At 45.4% G+C, this 19,530-nt stretch overlaps 1 protein-coding gene across 7 annotated transcripts in view; it reads left to right on the top strand.

Moving 5' to 3' along the window:
• LOC110490171 (kinesin-like protein KIF21A) overlaps positions 1–16,934 on the top strand; it is a 43,469-nt gene extending 26,535 nt beyond the window's left edge. For 2 of the 7 annotated variants that reach the window (XM_021563401.3, XM_021563399.3), the window contains 22 exons: positions 2,218–2,278; positions 2,383–2,500; positions 2,755–2,943; positions 3,492–3,691; positions 3,822–3,929; positions 4,037–4,105; positions 4,266–4,414; positions 5,166–5,310; positions 9,663–9,857; positions 9,991–10,092; positions 10,326–10,491; positions 10,788–10,808; positions 11,528–11,588; positions 12,079–12,130; positions 12,321–12,511; positions 12,817–13,032; positions 13,235–13,371; positions 13,637–13,811; positions 14,082–14,240; positions 14,482–14,770; positions 15,052–15,251; positions 15,523–16,934. In XM_021563401.3, the coding sequence (XP_021419076.3) occupies positions 2,218–2,278; positions 2,383–2,500; positions 2,755–2,943; positions 3,492–3,691; positions 3,822–3,929; positions 4,037–4,105; positions 4,266–4,414; positions 5,166–5,310; positions 9,663–9,857; positions 9,991–10,092; positions 10,326–10,491; positions 10,788–10,808; positions 11,528–11,588; positions 12,079–12,130; positions 12,321–12,511; positions 12,817–13,032; positions 13,235–13,371; positions 13,637–13,811; positions 14,082–14,240; positions 14,482–14,770; positions 15,052–15,251; positions 15,523–15,580 (3,061 nt within the window). In that variant the 3' untranslated portion in view covers positions 15,581–16,934. Of the gene's footprint in view, positions 1–2,217; positions 2,279–2,382; positions 2,501–2,754; positions 2,944–3,491; positions 3,692–3,821; positions 3,930–4,036; positions 4,106–4,265; positions 4,415–5,165; positions 5,311–9,662; positions 9,858–9,990; positions 10,093–10,325; positions 10,492–10,787; positions 10,809–11,524; positions 11,589–12,078; positions 12,131–12,320; positions 12,512–12,816; positions 13,033–13,234; positions 13,372–13,636; positions 13,812–14,081; positions 14,241–14,481; positions 14,771–15,051; positions 15,252–15,522 lie in introns of all 7 variants that reach the window. The other 5 variants (XM_021563402.3, XM_090200267.1, XM_090200265.1 and 2 more) reach the window with 4 other exon arrangements.
• The last annotated feature ends 2,596 nt before the right edge of the window (positions 16,935–19,530 follow it).

The raw sequence follows: 19,530 nt of genomic DNA, 5'->3' as shown, positions 1-19,530 counted from the left end.
TATCTCCCCCCATCTCTCTAACCCCCTGTCCTCCCTCTCTCCCCCATCTCTCTAACCCCCTGTCCTCCCTCTCTCCCCCATCTCTCTAACCCCCTGTCCTCCCTCTCTCCCCCATCTCTCTTACCCCCTTTCCTCCCTCTCTCCCCCATCTCTCTAACTCCCTGTCCTCCTTCTCTCCCCCATCTCTCTCCCCCATCTCTCTAACCCCCTTTCCTCCCTCTCTCCCCATCTCTCTAACCCCCTGTCCTCCCTCTCTCCCCCATCTCTCTCCCCCATCTCTCTAACCCCATGTCCTCCCTCTCTCCACCATCTCTCTAACTCCCTTCTTCCCGCCTCTCTCCCCCATCTCTCTAACCCCCTGTCCTCCCTCTCTCCCCCATCTCTCTAACCCCCTGTCCTCCCTCTCTCCCCCATCTCTCTAACCCCCCGTCCTCCCTCTCTCCCCCATCTCTCTAACCCCCTGTCCTCCCTCTCTCCCCCATCTCTCTAACTCCCTTCTTCCCGCCTCTCTCCCCCATCTCTCTAACCCCCTGTCCTCCCTCTCTCCCCCATCTCTCTAACCCCCTGTCCTCCCTCTCTCCCCCATCTCTCTAACCCCCTGTCCTCCCTCTCTCCCCATCTCTCTAACCCCCTGTCCTCCCTCTCTCCCCATCTCTCTAACCCCCTTTCCTCCCTCATCTCTCTAACCCCCTTTCCTCCCTCTCTCCCCATCTCTCTAACCCCCTTTCCTCCCTCATCTCTCTAACCCCCTGTCCTCCCTCTCTCCCCCATCTCTCTAACTCCCTTCTTCCCTCATCTCTCTAACCCCCTGTCCTCCTTTTCTCTCCCATCTCTCTAACTCCCTGTCCTCCCTCTCTCCCCCATCTCTCTAACCTCCTGTCCTCCCTCTCTCCCCCATCTCTCTAACCCCCTGTCCTCCTTTTCTCTCCCATCTCTCTAACTCCCTGTCCTCCCTCTCTCCCCCATCTCTCTAACCTCCTGTCCTCCCTCTCTCCCCCATCTCTCTAACCCCCTGTCCTCCCTCTCTCCCCCATCTCTCTAACTCCCTGTCCTCCCTCTCTCCCCCATCTCTCTAACCTCCTGTCCTCCCTCTCTCCCCCATCTCTCTAACCCCCTGTCCTCCTTTTCTCTCCCATCTCTCTAACTCCCTGTCCTCCCTCTCGCCCCCATCTCTCTAACCTCCTGTCCTCCCTCTCTCCCCCATCTCTCTAACCCCCTGTCCTCCTTTTCTCTCCCATCTCTCTAACTCCCTGTCCTCCCTCTCTCCCCCATCTCTCTAACCCCCTGTCCTCCTTTCCTCCCCCATCTCTCTAACCCCCTGTCCTCCCTCTCTCCCCCATCTCTCTAACCCCCTGTCCTCCTTTCCTCCCCCATCTCTCTAACTCCCTGTCCTCCCTCTCTCCCCCATCTCTCTAACCCCCTGTCCTCCTTTTCTCTCCCATCTCTCTAACTCCCTGTCCTCCCTCTCTCCCCCATCTCTCTAACCCCCTGTCCTCCTTTCCTCCCTCATCTCTCTAACCCCCTGTCCTCCCTTTCTCCCCCATCTCTCTAACCCCCTTTCCTCCCTCATCTCTCTAACCCCCTTTCCTCCCTCATCTCTCTAACCCCCTGTCCTCCCTTTCTCCCCCATCTCTCTAACCCCCTTTCCTCCCTCATCTCTCTAACCCCCTTTCCTCCCTCTCTCCCCATCTCTATAACCCCCTTTCCTCCCTCATCTCTCTAACCCCCTGTCCTCCCTCTCTCCCCATCTCTCTAACTCCCTTCTTCCCGCCTCTCTAACACAGCTTTTACACCTGCAGGTAGTTTCCACACCTGGAGGAGAACCCACTTGTAATCTCTCCCCCTTCTTCTTACCCCTTCTCCCCCTTTCTGCATTGTTGAGACCCTTAAACTAAAGAAATGAACTAAAAGATTCAGCACTTTTTGCCATGATGCAACCACATAGTGTCAATCAATCATTCACTAACGTCTACTTCAAGGATGATTCTAACAACCAAATGATTTGGGTTCTGTTTGAATTGTGATTCTAACCTTAAATGCATTTTTACAGTATGCAGAAAAATCAAGGTAGTGTGTTCATGTGCTGTGTGGTAGTGCTGTGTGGTAGTGCTGTATGGTAGTGCTGTACGGTATGGTAGTTCTCCCTGATAGTCTAGTGACCTGATGTCTTGCGTTTGCGGTCAATGGGTCCCTGAACCTCTGGTTCTGTCCTCACAGTGTGGTCAAGGAGGAGGTACCTGACAATGAACAGGAACGAGGCAACGACGAGGCAGAGGGGGTACGTCTAAGAATGTCCTTAATTGCCATATTTAAATCAGTGTGTGTGTGTGTGTGCTGTGTGTGTGTTCTTTGTACTCACATCGTGTAAATGTGTGTGAACAGGATGACCACGTCAGTGACCACGAGGAAGGAGAGGAGCTGGAGGGAGAAGACGAGGAGTACGAGATGGAGGGAGAGGAGAGCTCGGACGAGTCAGACTCTGAAGAACTGGATGAGAAAGGTAAAACTCTCTCACACACACACCTACACACACACACATCCAAAGGTGCTTTTACACTGTCACAAAGAATGCCTTGCTTCTTTGGTCCTGGAGGGCCGCGTGGAGTGTGTGCAGGGTTTTTTTCAAACCCAGCTCTATCACCCCTTATTCATTCCCCGTGATTAGATTATTCTGTTGTTTTAATAAAAGAATAGTGAATATGTCATTGAAGCGTGTGTCATATAGCTCGTTCTGTGTGTGTTCTCTGGAAAAAGAGAACTTCCAGGCGGACCTGGCCAACATCACGTGTGAGATCGCCATCAAGCAGAAGCTGATCGACGAGCTGGAGAACAGCCAGCGCCGTCTGCACACGCTCAAACAGCAGTACGAACAGAAGCTGATGATGCTGCAGAGCAAGATCCGAGACACACAGCTGGAGAGGGACAAGGTGCTGCACAACATGGGTACGTATACGAGAGAGAGAGAGAGAGAGAGAGAGAGAGAGAGAGAGACGTGCACAGGAGACGATGCCGTGCATCACGGTCACAACCTCGGTAGAGCAGAGGCGCACAGGAATGTGGTGGCAGATTAATGAAGGGTTGGCATTTATTTGTTTAGGTGCTCTGTGCCACGCCGCTACATCTCAGAGTGAGTGTATTGTGGAGTTACATAACTGAAATATAACTAACTATCTAACTAATCCTGTCCACCACCAATGACATCATACATCTGTACATAACATTGGAATGTATTTTGTCTTTAGTCCCTCTGTCATGATTTGTTATTTTACACACCATAAAGTGTGTGTTTAAACCCCTTATTTCTAGAGGGCCGTCGTATTCTGTAAATCACTTTGTGACTGTGACAACGGTTGCTTTAAAAAGGCTAACATTTGAACGACTGATTTAATTGATATTCCGTTGTGGCTGTGCTGAGCTGTGTCGGTTGAACCGAACTTGTGTGGCGTTGTTTCCACCGTGCCCGTGCTTAGCTGAGTTAGTTGTGTCTGCAGGCTCGGTGGAGACGTGCACGGAGGGGAAAGCTAAGAAGATCAAGTTAGAATATGAGAAGAAGCTGAGCTCTATGAACAAGGAGATGCAGAAGCTGCAGTCAGCCCAGAAGGAACACGCACGCCTCCTCAAGAACCAATCGCAGTACGAGAAGCAGCTCAAGAAACTCAACCAGGATGTGGCTGAGATGAAGAAAACAAAGGTCAAGAGAAAATTGTGGATGGAAGGATGGTTGGGTGGGGTAGGGTGGGTGGGCGGGTGGTTAGTTGGAGGGTGGATGGATGGATATGTTGACTGATTGAGTGACATGTAAATGGTGGGTGTTGTGCTAGGTGGGTCTGATGCGTCAGATGAAGGAGGTGCAGGAGAAAAACAGAGCGTCAGAGTGCCGACGCAACCGAGAGATCGCGACTCTGAAGAAGGACCAGCGCAAACATGAGGTAACGTTACAGACAGGAAATAATGTGTGTTGTGAAGTTGTGTGTTCGCCTGTGACCAAGTTCAATTGAATTGAATTATATTGATATGATGTGCCTGTCACTTACAGCACCAACTGAGACAGCTGGAGGCTCAGAAGAGGCAGCAGGACCTGATACTGCGCAGGAAGAATGAGGAGGTAAGATACACTGGGTCATGTTCAGTGTGGCAAACTGTAGCAAAACGTTTTGCAATGGAAACCAAAACATCTTTGTACTTTTTGAACACGTTCAGGTAGTATCTCGGTTTCAAAACATTTTCTCCCTACTGAACATGGCCCTGCTTTCCTCTTGTGCTAGGTGACAGCTCTGAGGAAGCAGGTGAGGCCAACTTCAGGGAAGGTAAACAGAAAGGTGAGCCTACCGGAGCCCCTCCAGGACCCTTCTCACCGCAGCATCCTAGGGAGACCTCACTCTGCTGGGGCAGCAGGCCCCAATGGCACCCCAAGGTACTACCAGCAGGACTGATGGTGTGAGTGTGTGTGTGCGTTTGCACGTGTGCATAGGCATGATGTGTTTGTTAACCAAATAGCTACAGTTACAAAATACATAAAAATGACATGAAGAACAATGTATCAAAATAAACTACCATTGCCTAGCCGGCACCTCTGATCTCCCTCTCAGGACTGGCAAGTCATGACAATACCAATAGAGGGTGAAAGGGGACACACATAATGTGTACCACTATAACATTGTTATTTTAAAAAAAAATGTATTGTATTTTTAAAAGACAAATTACAGTAATTAGAAAATACAAAAAAACATTGGAGTGTAGTTCAACCCAGTGTAATTAAAATGTCAAACTACTCAGAGGAAATTAAAACATGTATTTCAAATATATGTATTAGAAATACTGCCCATCTCTGCCTGTGTATATGGCCAAGTTATCGTTACTTACTGTGTATTTATTCATTGTGTTATTGTCTTTCTCTCTGCATTGTTGGGAAGGGCCCGTAAATAAGCATTTCACCGTTAGTCTACACCTGTTGTTTACGAAGCGTGTGACAAATGTATGTAGTGTGTATATATATATATATATATATATATATATATATATATATATATATATGTTTTGTGTGCATGAAAGGACTCCTACTCTAGTTGAAACGGGACAACAATAAGTTCCTCACCTAGTCTTTGTTTTTCAGTAATATATTGGCCCGTACTGTACAATGATCTCTGTTGAATTCCATTTATCAGGAAGTACCCGGTGAGGATGGGGAACGTCTACACCACCAGGACAGCCCGGGCTAAATGGCAGTCTCTGGAGAGACGCATCACTGACATCATCATGCAGAGGCTGACCATCTCCAACATGGAGGCTGATATGAACCGCCTCCTCAAGGTAAAATAAACCCACTGTAGTTTTACTGTATTACTACTGTAGTACTACCAGTTCTACTGTATTCCTATCAGACTGATGCCAACATGGTTCTCTGTCAGTGGAAAAAGGCAAAAACCGACAGGGGAGTATATACAGACTTATCATTGTTGCTGTTTTGGCTACCCTCTTAGAATTAAGGGTGACTCAAGGAACCCTGGAGATTCTCAAGGAACTCAGTTCCTCAGTGAACCATTGCAGTCAATGGGTTCATATTTGCACCATTGGTTAGTTGAGTAGTTCTTGAATGATTCAATTTAGCTGGGGAACCTGGGGAACCTTTTTGTCGGCATGTGTAGAGCACTTGGAATTTATTTTCCCGCTGGATTTATTCTGCTGCCAAACTCAGAAGAAGAGGAACATTGTGTTTTGGCCGATGGCTTTATAGGATAGCAAGCAACTTGTAAACAATTACCCCATTCCTAAGTACCATTTTAATAGCAATGTTGAATAAAACTCTCACGCCTCCTGTTTTAATTCTGAAAAGTTTCTTGTGATGGTAATGCCATGTGTTTTTGATGATACTTATTAGGTGTTGGCTTAGGTTGATAGCTAGCTACAGTATCTTTAACCTAGCCAACACTTTCAAAAATGCTTGGTTGTTTGGATGACCCAATTGCTGGGTTGCAGGCATTTGGGTCACTAAGTCGAGTTGTTTTCTTTAAAACGGGCCAGGTTGGGTTGTTGATGCTGGGTTATCAAGATGCGAAGACTGCGGAGCGTGGCTTAGGAAGGTGGTTGCTTCAGATAGTTCTTTTTGGCCACCCGTGGGAAGAAACATCATTTCCGTTCGTCTTTTCTGTTGTATTGTCGTCACATGTTAAAGTTGAACACGGATAGTTTTGTAGCTTCAATTAGGTTTACAGACGTGTGTGAGTTCCTCACGAGCATATGGGTTGGTTGTTTTGTAAACAAAACCAATGCGTACGCAACTATGCGGCAAAACGGACGGGGTTGTTGTTGACAACATGTCAACTATCTTTAGTCTCCAATGTTTATTGAAAACATAAATAAATGTGTCTAACGAGCACATGTTGTCTCTCAAACACATAGTTACAGTTGTTGGTTAGCTAGCTAGTGAATTTTAGAAATATTAGCATAGGCGTGACATCAGTCGAAACACCTCAAAACAAGACATGGTATCAAGAACAAGATGAAACTAGCTGAAGCAAGCCATCTATGATTTCCAACACGGTGGCTCTCTTGCCGTCCAGAGTCACAACCACACACCACCTTCTGCCCCATTGAAGCGCACCCCTTGTTTTTGTCACGTTGTAGCCCGTCTATATGCAAATCCTAATGTTACTACTTTATGACTACTTTGTTATCGTTGCTTCCGGGTGACTGTCATGGCTCTACAGTGCCTTCAGAAAGTATTCACCCCCTTGACTTTTTACACATTTTTAAAATGGATTGAATTTAGATTTTGTATTACTGATCTAAACGCAATACCCTATAATGTCACAGTGGAATTGTGTTTTCAGAAATGCTTAGAAATTCATTAAAAAAAATCTAAGCTGAGGCCTCCCGAGTGGCGCAACGGTCTAAGGCACTGCATCACTAGAGGCGTCACTACATACCCAGGCTCAATCCCGGGCTGTGTCACAACTGGCTGAGATTGGGACTCCCATAGGGCGGTCCGGGTTAGGGGAGGGTTTGGCCAGGGGGGCTTTACTTGGCTCATCGTGTTCTAGCGACTCCTTGTGGTGGGCCCGGGCACTTGTAGGCTGACCAGGTGAACAGTGTTTTCGCCGATACATTGGTGTGGTTGGCTTCTGGGTTAAGCAGACAAGTGTTTGGCGGGTCATGTTTCGGAGGACGCATGACTTGACCTTCGCCTCCCGAGCCCGTTGGGGAGTTGCAGCGATGAGACAAGATTGAAAAAGGGGACAAAAATTAAAAGCTAAAATATCTTGAGTCAATAAGTATTCAACCCTTTTGCTATGGCAAGCCTACAGTTCAGGAGGAAACATTTGCTTAACAAGTCACGTAATAAATTGCATGGACACACTCTTTGGGCAATAATCGTTTTAACATTATTTTAAAATTACTACCCCATCTCTGTACTCCACACATACTATTATTCGTAAGGTCCCTCAGTCTAGCACCAAGAGGCCAATAGTGATTTTAAAATAATGGCTGTGAGAGGAGATAACTGAGGATGGATCAACAACATTGTAGTTACTCCACAAAACGAACATATATGACAGAGTGAAAACAAGGAAGCTTGTACAGAATAAAAGTATTCCAAAACATGCATCCTGTTTGCAATAAGGCACTAAAGTAATACTGCAAAAAATGTGGCTACAATAATGGAGCTCTGAGTCAGGAAGCAGGTGCAGGTGAAACATTTAATAAAACAACAAAAATAGTAACAAGACATTTACATAAGGCTACACGCCGGTACAAAAAACAATACCAACTGGTGAGAAAACATAAGGGAGAGACATATAAAGGGGAGGAAATGATGAAGGTAATGAAGTCCAGGTGTGAATCATAATGATTAACAGGTGCGTGTAATGATGATGGCCAGGTGTGCGTAATGATGAATCCCAGGACCGGTGGTTAGTACTCTGGCGACGTTGTACGCAGGAGGGGAGGAGCAGGAGAAGATGTAACAGTGGCAAAGAAATGAACTTTTTGTCCTAAATACAAAGCGTTATGTTTGGGGCAAATCCAACAATGCACATGACTGTGTACTACTTTTCATATTTTCAAGCATGGTGGTGGCTGCGTCATGTTATGGGTATGCTTGTCATCGGCAGAGACTAGGGAGTTTTTGGGGGATAAAATACATGGAATAGAGCTAAGCACAGGTAAAATCCCAAAGGAAATATTGGTTCAGTCTGCTCTCCTACAGACACTGGGAGACAAATTCACCTTTCAGCAGGACAACTACCTATAACACAAGGCCAAATATAAACCTGGAGTTGCTTATCAAGACAACATTGAATGTTGCTGAGTTGTCTAGTTACAATTTTGGCTTAAATCCGCTTGAACATCTATGCCAAGACTTGAAAATGGCTGTCTAGCAAGCAATGATCAACAACCAAGTTGACAGAGCTTGAAGATTTTTTTCAATAATAATAAGCAAATATTGTCAAATCCAAGTGTGTAAAGCTCTTAGAGACTTACCCAGAAAGACTGACAACTGTAATCACTGCGAAAATGTATTCTAACATGTATTGACTCAGGGGGTTGAATGCTTTTCTAGTCAAGATATATCAGTGTTTTATTTTCCATTAATGACATTTTTTTTTAAAGATTTTGAGTATTTTGTCTGGACAAAAAAATAACGAAAAAAATTACAATTAAATCAATTTCGATCCCACTTTGTAACACAACAAAATGTGAAAAAAAGTTGTGTGAATACCTTCTGAAAGCAGCGTATGTAATCAGAAATGTTAATATTATATTCAGAGGGATCACTCCAGATCCAAGGGGAAATTCAACGTTTGTGCAGGTCCCCTGGACATCAGGAGGTGGCATCAAAACCAACCGCTAGATAGAAGGGGGAAAAAAGGGCGGGAAAAACACTGGGATTGAACACGCTGTCTACAGAGCCGGAGGCTTAGACTACTCCGCCATCTGTCTACAACGGTTAAGCAAGTCCATTCGGGATGAATGCCTAAAGTTTTAACCCTATCCCCAACCTTAACTTAACCAGTCAGAATGAATGCCTAAACGTATCCCTAGAGTTGTTTCTATGTGCCTTAATTTACCACGTTTGTCACAGATCACCAGGAGATGGAGTCAGTTTACTCATCAAAAATAGACGCTGACATAAAGTCAGGCTGTGACATCTTGTTGTTATATCAGAATATGCAATATGCATAAACATTTAAGGAACAGTTCACTTTGTTGTGTACAAACTTTATATGATGAACAGGAATGACATTTACTCTTACAGGTGGCCAAAAATAAATGTCTGAAAGCCACTCCTCCAATAAGCCACGTCTCCAATCTTCTATATTATTAAAAAGGTGAAGAAATGTATCTGTCCCATCACAAAAACGTTCCTGTTTGAACCTTTACACAGGCAGCCCAGTATCAGCGTATAAGTGTCAATCTGTGACACTTAAGCGAAAAGATATGGCCCACGTCACAGGGGTTCCTCAAATAACCTTTTCAGAGGGGTTCTTCGAGGAACCTTTGTGACCTGGAAAGGTTCCCCGTGTGTCAATTTTTAGAACCCCAAAAGGTTCCTCCAAGCTCCGTTACTTCTAAGATTGTAGAGCAATAGGTAGAAAGGAATGCAATTTGGAGACAATTTTATTAGAACTCCATCTCTCTCCCTCCCTCCCTGCCTCTTACAGCAACGTGAGGACCTGACCAAGCGAAGAGAGAAGGTGTCTCGTAAGAGGGAGAAGATCGCCACAGAGGGGACCGACACGGACCGAAGCATCCAGTCTTTGAACGAGGAGATAGACGCCCTGGCGGCCAACATCGACTACATCAACGACAGCATCGCTGACTGTCAGGCCAACATCATGCAGATGGAGGAAGCGAAGGTTCGCTGACGCAAACACGCACCATTTTCTGCAGGAAATTGACGCCTTCTAGTTTCTTAGTACAGCTGACGCCAGCACACACATTTTCTTCATAACTGTTATTATGACTGACTGTGATGTTGTTGGGATGCAGGAGGAGGGAGACACAGTGGAGGTTACTGCGGTGATCAGCTCCTGTAACCTATCAGAAGCCCGCTTCCTGCTTGATCACTTCCTGCACATGGCCATCAACAAGGTAACCACAGAACACCTGCCCCTACTGAGTTCTCTCGACCTTTCGATTAAGCGGCATTCGGGGTATTGTAAATCTACCAACTTTATACCTTTTTTAAAACACAATGTTTATTATAGAGTTAAACATACGTGTCTGCTGTTCTGTGGGCTAAATGTCACAACACTCTGTTGATGTCAGTATGGCATTTACGTGTGTTTGTCATGTATGATTTTACTGGTACGTTCATCTCCCAGGGTCTGCAGGCGGCCCAGAAGGATTCCCAGGTGAAGATGATGGAGGGCAGGCTGAAGCAGACAGAGATCAACAGCGCCACTCAGAACCAGCTGCTGTTCCACATGCTGAAGGAGAAAGCTGAACTCAACCCTGAGCTGGACGCTCTGCTGGGCAACGCACTGCAAGGTATAGATAGGCTCAGTGGTATAAACACGCTGCTTTTCAGTTCATCATTTTTTTGGGCTACACTTCATTTTACAGTCCACTGTGTTATCTGACATTCACAACATGTCCCCCACATTGTTTTTCTTTCGGATTCAGTAAAACATGTACCATGACGTATTCTCTTAGTAAATAGCCTACAAGTAAAATACCCACTGAAACGGGACTGTAAAATGAAGTGTCTCCATTCTTTTAGCTTTTGTTTGACTTTGATTTCTTTGTTTTTTTCCCCCCTGTTTGTTCACCCTGAATTCAAACAGAGATAGGTTACCTAGTGGTGGGTAAGTAACAGACACCAGACTGACTGATCCCAGAGACCATGGGTCTCCCCTAAAGCCCCTCCTCCCTCTAAAACTCCCCTTTAAGACTAACCTGAGAACGTAACTTTGCCCTGAGGTGCATGAGGTGGTATGTTGCCCCCCCTGTCTCCCACTTCCCTGTCTGACCCTCTCCATCCTCTGTGTGGATGTCTAGCTTTCTCCTGTTCAGCGGACTCATTCAGGAAGATCTGAAATGTAAGAATAGGCATTAGCTTAAACCCTGGCCCCCCACGCAAACCTGAAGTTCAGGCCTTAACTAGAGTACTACTCCAACCACAACATTCACCAAGTTACCCTCCATAAAACGAAAACGTCAGTATACTATACTATTGACCTCCTTCTGACCCCTGATGTATTTAACCTGACCTCTGAACTTTGAACCCTGTACCTTAGAGCTCTTTGCATTCTGTTGTTTTGCTGCTGCTGCCGCGTTAGTTTGAAAACGACGTATGCATTTTGTTTTCTTTGTGATATCCAGACTGTAGATGTGCTTTGAAAGTGATCGCCCTCTAACAGTTTAAATAGTAAAGTAACACACGTTTAGTGCTTGTAATGGGATATTTGAAAACATGCTGTGAAGCCACAGCTACCCCATGTCCGACCATGCAGTAACTGAGGCACGTTGTGTATCTGAGGGCCCAGCGTAACAAGGTGTGCCGTATGGTTCTGTCCTCAAGCAGAGAACGGAGATGACAGCAGTAGTGATGAGTCCTCTACCGCCAGCCCAGCCACAGAGGGAAGGTAAAAAAACAACAACATTTGACAAGACCATGAGGATATTAAATATTGAATTTCATCACTTAAAGCTGGAATCCTTAATGGGGAAACTGCCACATCCGTTTGCAATATTACAAAAACAAAGAAGCTACTGCAAACAACGGACACAGTTTTTTCCCCCTCGGACATCATTGTACGCGCAATAGAACAGCAGAATATGTACGGCGTTTTTTTTTTTTAACCACGTCGGGCCACGTTCCTCGCCTCCAGTTTGTCAACTAAACAAAAACAATAACAGTGGCTGTGGGTTGGACAGTGGCACTGTTTCTCCTACTGCGGATTCCACCTTTAAATGTATGATTGTGCTTTATTTGGGTCGTCCATCAACCTACTTATCAATAAGACTATGTAAGTAAGATCTTTGTAAATAGGAATTTGCTCTTAACTGACTTGCCTAGTTAAATAAAGGTTAAATAAAATAAACATGTCAATTGCCCCTCCGTGTTTGCTTCAGCTCATTGGCCTCTGACCTCCTGAAGCTGTGTGGAGAGGCCAAACCTAGGAAGGTACAGTCGTCTACCGTACTTTCACACGTAAAAGCATTTCTCTAAACGCCATTTTAATTACATTTTGATGAAGTCTAAAATAAAGGAGTTACTGATAAGCACTTTGAGACAAATGCTATTTGCAAAACACTCTTTATGAATGGTTATGTTATTGATTGATTGATTGATTGGATCGATCCCACTACCACAGGCACGCAGAAGGACAACCACCCAGATGGAGCTGCTGTATGCCGGGAGTGGTGAATTTGACTTCTCTGCACCCCTGCTACCCCCGACAGACGCCCAGGAAGGGACAGGGGACATGGGGACAGTAGCAGGACATCTCAGGGACAGGGAACTCACTGTGTCCCCCTCAGCACTGTCCTCCCGGATAGCTGGACTGTAAGTCCTTATGTTGGTCAAATGTCTTTGTGTTTAGTTTTTTAAAGCTATAGTACAGGAAATACAGTCAGATACTTGCGGAGTAAATCCTTACCTACTGAACGTGAATTTGACCGGTCAGGCTTCACACCTTAACCGTGTTGTTGTTGAAAAAACAAGTGCATCGGCACGAAAAAGGATAGAATGTTTAACTTGACCCGGAATGCATTGTAACCTTCAGTGATGTGTGTGACTCCTGCTGATCATCCGGTGCACATCACTTCAACTGTTCATGTCGCTGGCCTGTCTGTCTCTGTGTTGTGTAGATCGGGAGCCTGGTCTTCGATGGGAGCTGAGAGGAGATCACTGGAGCGCTCGCCTCTAACACGCAGGAGGATGCTAGAGAAGGGAGGACATCCCCCTTTAGACGTCAAGGAACACACACCTATGGACCCCAAGGGTCACCCGGCGAGAGAGACAAAGTCGCACATACCCACGCCCACGGCCACAGAGAAGACCAAAATCACAGACACCAAACCAACGTAAGAGCCACACCACTTCACAATGTTTGCCACATGTGTCATGTTCGTATGATGTCACGATGGTCATAGTTGTACCTACTTCTTGTGCTTCACTCGGGGCTTCCCCCCCCCCCCCCCACACACACACACACAAACACAGTTTGGGAACCACTGTCCTAACAGACTTGACACATTGTCTTTTGTCCCTGTTATCCTGTTATAGAGGGGTGGTCAACCCTGTGTCATCCCCTAAGATCAGCCATGCTGCCAGGCTACAGTGTGTCCATGTGGCTGAGGGACACACCAAACCTGTCATGTGTGTCGACTGCACTGATGACCTGCTCTTCACTGGCTCTAAAGGTACAGCTCTCTAGTCCTATAATGTTCGGAAACAAAAAAACAACCCTTGACCTCTAAACCATGACCCCTAGAGACTTCTCACATCTGAAATGCTCAGATGAGTGTAAGTCATATTATTTGGTATTAGCTTCGTCTAGCTCTCTGGTGTGGTTGATGGTGTTTCTGACGTATTGAACACTCATCGTTGCCCCTAACTATTGACTTCTAACCCCTGTGTGTGTGTGTGTGTGTGTGTGTGTGTGTGTGTGTGTGTGTGTGTTGCCAGATCGTACGTGTAAGGTGTGGAACCTGGTGACTGGTCAAGAGATCATGTCTCTGGGAGATCATCCCAGCAGTGTGGTGTCTGTTAGATACTGTTCCAGCCTGGTCTTCACTGTCTCCACCGCTTACATCAAGGTCTGGGACATCCGAGACTCCGCCAAGTGCATACGCACACTCACGTGAGTAAATATAGATACAAACACCAAGAGTATATGTTTACACCTCTAGTAAGAAACCGAAGACTTTCGTTATGTCAAAAGTTGGAGTTGAGCTTGCCAGTTCCTTTTTCAACACATTCTAGGAGATTCTAGCACATTCCAACACAGCCCAGGGAACTTCAGATTCTTAATTTGCTACTTGAAAAAAGTACTTTTACACAATGTCATTTCCATTGACATGGTATTGACAGCGTGTGTGTGTGTGTGTGTGCGTGCGTGTGTGTGTCGCAGGTCGTCGGGCCAGGTGAGTACAGGGGACAGCTGTGTGTCTCTCAGGTCCCTGTCCATCCCTCCAGGAGAGAACCAGATCAACCAGATTTCTCTGAACCCCACGGGATCATACCTCTACTCCGCCTCGGGCAACTCAGTCCGCATGTGGGACCTCAGGAAGTAAGAATGGAGAGAGTAGTTGAATGTCGTGTTTAGTTTAAGTAAGGACTGGAGGTGGCACAAAATGAAGATGAAAGGAGAGGAATTGTGTACACTAAAACAGGCACAGGTTGCTGAATGTAGCGAAGAAAAGATAGATAGTGAACGCTGAATCATTTCTCCCAAGTATGATCTTTAGTTGTACCGAGGACTCCTAGATCTGAACTCTTCCTGACCCTTGAACTCTGACCTTGTGCTCTAGGTTTGTGTCTACTGGGAAGCTGACGGGTCACCTGGGCCCGGTCTTGTGTCTGACCGTCGACCAGTTGGGCAACGGTCAAGACATGGTCCTAACGGGGTCCAAGGACCACACCCTGAAGATGTTTGAGGTGACAGAGGGTGTCCAGGGCAGCATTGTGTCCTGTCACAACTTTGATCCGCCACACCAGGAGGGTATCGTCTCTCTGGCTGTTCAGGGGGACAGCCTCTACAGCAGCTCCAGAGACTACTGCATCAAGAAGTGGGACCTGTCCCGGAAACGACTAGTACAGGTGGGACCTATTGGACACTAGCTGTATATACTGTACTGCTAGTACCTGAAAGAAGACAAGGCTCTCAGAAACACACAATCAGCTGATAGCTGCGAGTTTCACATTGCAATGTTGCTTTGTAAGCATCAAGTGTTGTTTTGTTGAATTGTTTTTGCTAGCTGCAACATTATCATCATTGTAAGACCAGTAGTGGGAGTAAACAAAATCTATTGTCCCACGGAGTTATTTTTCAACAGTTTGTAGCCCTGTTTTGACCTAGTGTGTACTTGCTTCCTCCACAGCAGGTGGCGAGTGCCCACTCTGACTGGGTAAGTGCGCTGGGTGTGGTGCCAGGGTGCCCGGTAGTGCTGAGTGCAGACAGGGGAGGTCTGCTGAAGCTGTGGCACGCTGATACCCTGGCACCGCTCGGAGACCTGAGGGGACACGACAGCCCTGTGAATGGACTGGCTACCAACAGCAGCCAGCTATTCACTGCCTCAGAGTGAGTTTAACGCCTAACCCTAACATCACCCTTGAATGCCATAGGAGCCTGCAGCGAAATCTCACGGCAAACCTGACCATAACCCCTACCTTCAGAGAATATATCTCCTAACTTTGACCATGATCCAGATCATACCCTGACCCTAACCCTCTGAGTAAATCAACCCACTGTTACTATAATAACAAAGTCATCGTTTAACCTAAGAGAGAGATAATCAAACCTCTGATACACATGTTGATCCAGTGATTTCATGTTCTTTCTTGTGTGACAGTGACCGGACGGTGAAGATTTGGCAAGCAAAGGGTTCTTTGGAGGAAGGCATCCATTGACACTGAGAAGGAGACCTCTGGACTGTGACTGGACACAGTGCTGTGGATCTACTAGATCACTCTGGATCTACTACAGCCCTAGGGATCTATTGCTGCCTGCTGGATCTACTACTCAATCTACTTACTGCTGCTCTGCACAATGATCCATGGATGGAGGACCTCCAAGCTGGCCACAGGCCAGAAGACCAGCCCAGACACACCGATGACCCATTGAGTTCACCAACATAAGACATTCCGTCAACAAGGCTGGAGGAGAGTAGCACAACAGTCATGGAATTCACTTGAAGAATTGTGAAACTCCAGTGTAATGCCCATGTTTCTGTCTCAAGCTGTATCCTATCATATCGTAGAGGAATCTTCTGCTACAGAGCGTGTAATCATCTCTCTGTGTCAGGAGGGATCTTTTAATAAGGCCCTATGGAGGTTGGTCTTACTTCAGCTGTTACTGCCAAACCCTATGGGAGACTCATAGAGTCTCAGTGGGGAATAGCACAGTGAACTAGTGGTGTGGGACGGTGTGGCTGATCTCTGCTACAGAAACAAAGTTCAATGTGGGTGTGTTGTCGTCATACTACAAATGCGATTGTGGAGGTTCAGCTCAACCCAATTCAAGTGTTGCTTTTAATGCAGATTGTGTGTGTGACCAAATGACACACCTTCTTCTGTGATAGTCAACGGGCTGTGATGAGTATCTTTAGCCAATGCATTCCCATTTACTTGCCTGTGCACAGTACAGTACCTCTGCAGTGGTCTTACTCTCTTTGCATCATGCAAGTACATTCAAACCTCAAACTACGAAAATGGCCTGTCAAAATGTTTGCATTTATGTGTGTTTTCACGGCGACTTTGAAACCTCCAAAGTTCTGATCTTCCATTTCTTGTTGTATCCAATGGCCTTCTTCAATCGTTTCAGAGCCCAAGTAAAGGGAGGTTACCTGTGCACAGGCGTATGCACTATCTCAAATCAACTCAGTTTATTGGTTGTATCCACGGATTTGCAGTGCATTAATACCTAGTAATAAAAAACATCCGAGTTAGTTTTCCTGTGCCCACGTACGCCCTTCCCCCAATCTGATTCAGGAACGGGCGGAACAGAATATAACAAAACTCTAGAGGTGTGTGTTATTATCAGTGCCTGTCAATCTTATACTGGAGATAGTACAGTATCACAACCTAATCTGTGTGGACTAGCCCCGGATCCCTAGATTGGGATGACATAGGCTATATGACCCCATCTTTATGTAAATAAGAATCTGTTTTTCTTCCTCGTGGACATCTTGTGCACAAATTCCGACTTTCTAGTGATTCTAATGCCAGATGCGGTGTGGAAATAAATTGCGTCTGTCAAAAACAACATGAACTGTTATGTCTTTCAACGTGGAGATGTGTGTTGCCATGATGCCACCAATTGGTGTCAGTATGACACAGTAAGTATCACATTAGGAAACATGACACGGTTTCAAAACAGAGTTTCACTAACTTGGGTGCGGGAGATTTGTTTTCCTTCCTCCTGTCCTTCAGGTAGGTATTCAGTCTTTAGCCGTTTTTAATGTGTTGCAGGAAAACGATTCTATCCCATGTCCATGAAACAATCTCCTTGACAGGAGATAGCACAGGTGGGATTGCAAATGTTCACAAACGCATGCAAAGCAACCTGCTTTCTAAGCGTATATATTTGGTTTGGTCTTTTGCTCATTTGTTCGCAGCAAAGATAAAAAAAACATTGCAAGAATTCCATAAAGGCAAATATCCTAGTTCCGAGGTATAATCGGTGAGCATGGTAAGAACCATACAATATGCTCTCCATACCTGTGAATTCCCACTTCCTGCATGTCACCTGTGTGCCTACCTACAGTATGCATGTGACCAGCGACCCTCGACCCATATGTGGGCTCATCGCGGGTCGCTGGTCACGTCGGCCCACAGGTGACCGACATTGTATACATGTATTGAGGGGGAACTACGATGACATCCTTATATTTTCCCATTAGCTTCTTTCTCCTTTTGATAGCACTGCAAGGTGGAATCATCATGCTCCTTTACGTAGTTCCGTACATCCCCTGAAGAAGAGAAGTGATGGGAATGAATCGGTATTTAACGTACAACAACTGGGGCATCAGAGTTTCATGTGTACAATAAGAACAGAACGATCTCTTGCACCTTTAAGCACTGCATTACTTCGGTACCACGGACTATTTCCATGTCTAAACACTGTTCCAGACACCACAAAGCTACTGTATATTTAATACAGTGTGGCCCAGCCATATAGAGTTAAGTCAGTGTTCCTAAAACAACCAGGATTCCTAATGCACTGTCAGCACAATCTGACATAGTGCATTGGTCTCGTCAACACATTATTTCTCTATCAATGATTATTTCCCTTTTTAAAAACGCTGAACATCAGAGTTCTTAATTAAAACAACCAGGATTCTTACTGCACTGTCAAGCATATTCTGATAAGGTTTCTTGGTCTGTTCTCTGTTTCTCAGATATCTAACATTCGTTATCCCAAGCTAACAGCAGAACCCAGACGGTACTCGTACAGTTTCATAGTAAATCGATGTACACACCGACCTCAATAACGTCTACGTGGGATAAGAGTTCCTGTCTGGGGGTTATTCTTAGCTCAACCTATATGGGTTTGTCAGGGGGATTCTGTCATAGGGATTATGTGACTGGCTACATTCATCCAATATCTCTTTGTGTGTGTGTGTGTGTGTGTGTGTGTGTGTGTGTGTGTGTGTGTTGACCCTGTGAATCATTGCTTGAATCATCTCTTCAGTGTCTGTAGATACAGTATTTCTACAATACTCTTTTCTTTCCCTGTCGAGTCACAGGTTGTGTAATTTGGCTTTGGAATAAAGGGTTGACCAAGAGAGGGAGTAAGATAGCTTGATTAGACTGAGAAACAGTGAGAGGGTCGATACCACATATAGCAATGCTTACCTCACATACAGGGAATAATGTTCCATTTCGGACACAGCCAGAGTGTGTTTCCTGGCATCTGCTGGGGGAGGATCAAGAGACTTGGGAGGATGGAGCGAGGGACGAGAAGAATAGGGGAAGAAATGTCAGGGAGATATTCTGCCCCTCAGTACACAGATCATGGGTTATGATGAGGGGCATTTCCATCGAAAAGGACCCATGAGCACCAATATGTGAAGTTCATAGGAGTATATCAAATTGGGTGTCAAATGAAAGAGTCTATGTTTTGGGGAAATTAAGGCATAGATATATTTTTCAACAATTTTCCATCTAAAAAATGTGGCATAATTAAAGGTTTTATTTCTGGATAAACAGATGGAAAAGGGGTCTTAGAAAACATCTACCAGAAAAAGTCTTAAACGGTATTAGAAATGCATCAAAACACAATAATGTCGATGTATAGACCCTTGCCAACTCATATCAACCCTTACATTTAGTATTGGAGAAATGGTTTACCTTCTGTAAGTTTAAGAAATAATGTCTTGTGCCTTGTAGTTCCGTTACCTAAAACCCTCATACTTATCTTGAATATATTTTCTCATTTCTCTCCCTCATGAGGAGGGAGGATAATGAAAGTTCACAGAAGTAACAAGCAAGGGTAGACTTACCAATTAATTAAAATGATTTTACTGATATCAATTTTGTTTATGAATTATTAAGTTATTAAAACTCGCCATTCGGTTACTAAATTGGTAATGGAATTAAACAAAAATCACTAACGAAATGACTGAAGCTGAATTCGCTACAGTGGGAAATCATAATAGTCAAAAACCACAGTTGGGTCAGCCGCTATTGACCTCCCTTCCACTGACATGTTCAGCTCATAGTGTCTCCTGCTATTGACCTCCCTTCCACTGACATGTTCAGCTCATAGTGTCTCCTGCTATTGACCTCCCTTCCACTGACATGTTCAGCTCATAGTGTCTCCTGCTATTGACCTCCCTTCCACTGACATGTTCAGCTCA

Source organism: Oncorhynchus mykiss, chromosome 15 (genome assembly GCF_057628025.1).
Source record: "Oncorhynchus mykiss isolate SJ-2025 chromosome 15, ASM5762802v1, whole genome shotgun sequence".
Taxonomy (NCBI): Eukaryota; Metazoa; Chordata; class Actinopteri; order Salmoniformes; family Salmonidae; genus Oncorhynchus; species Oncorhynchus mykiss.
This window is presented reverse-complemented; position numbering and strand designations above follow the sequence as displayed.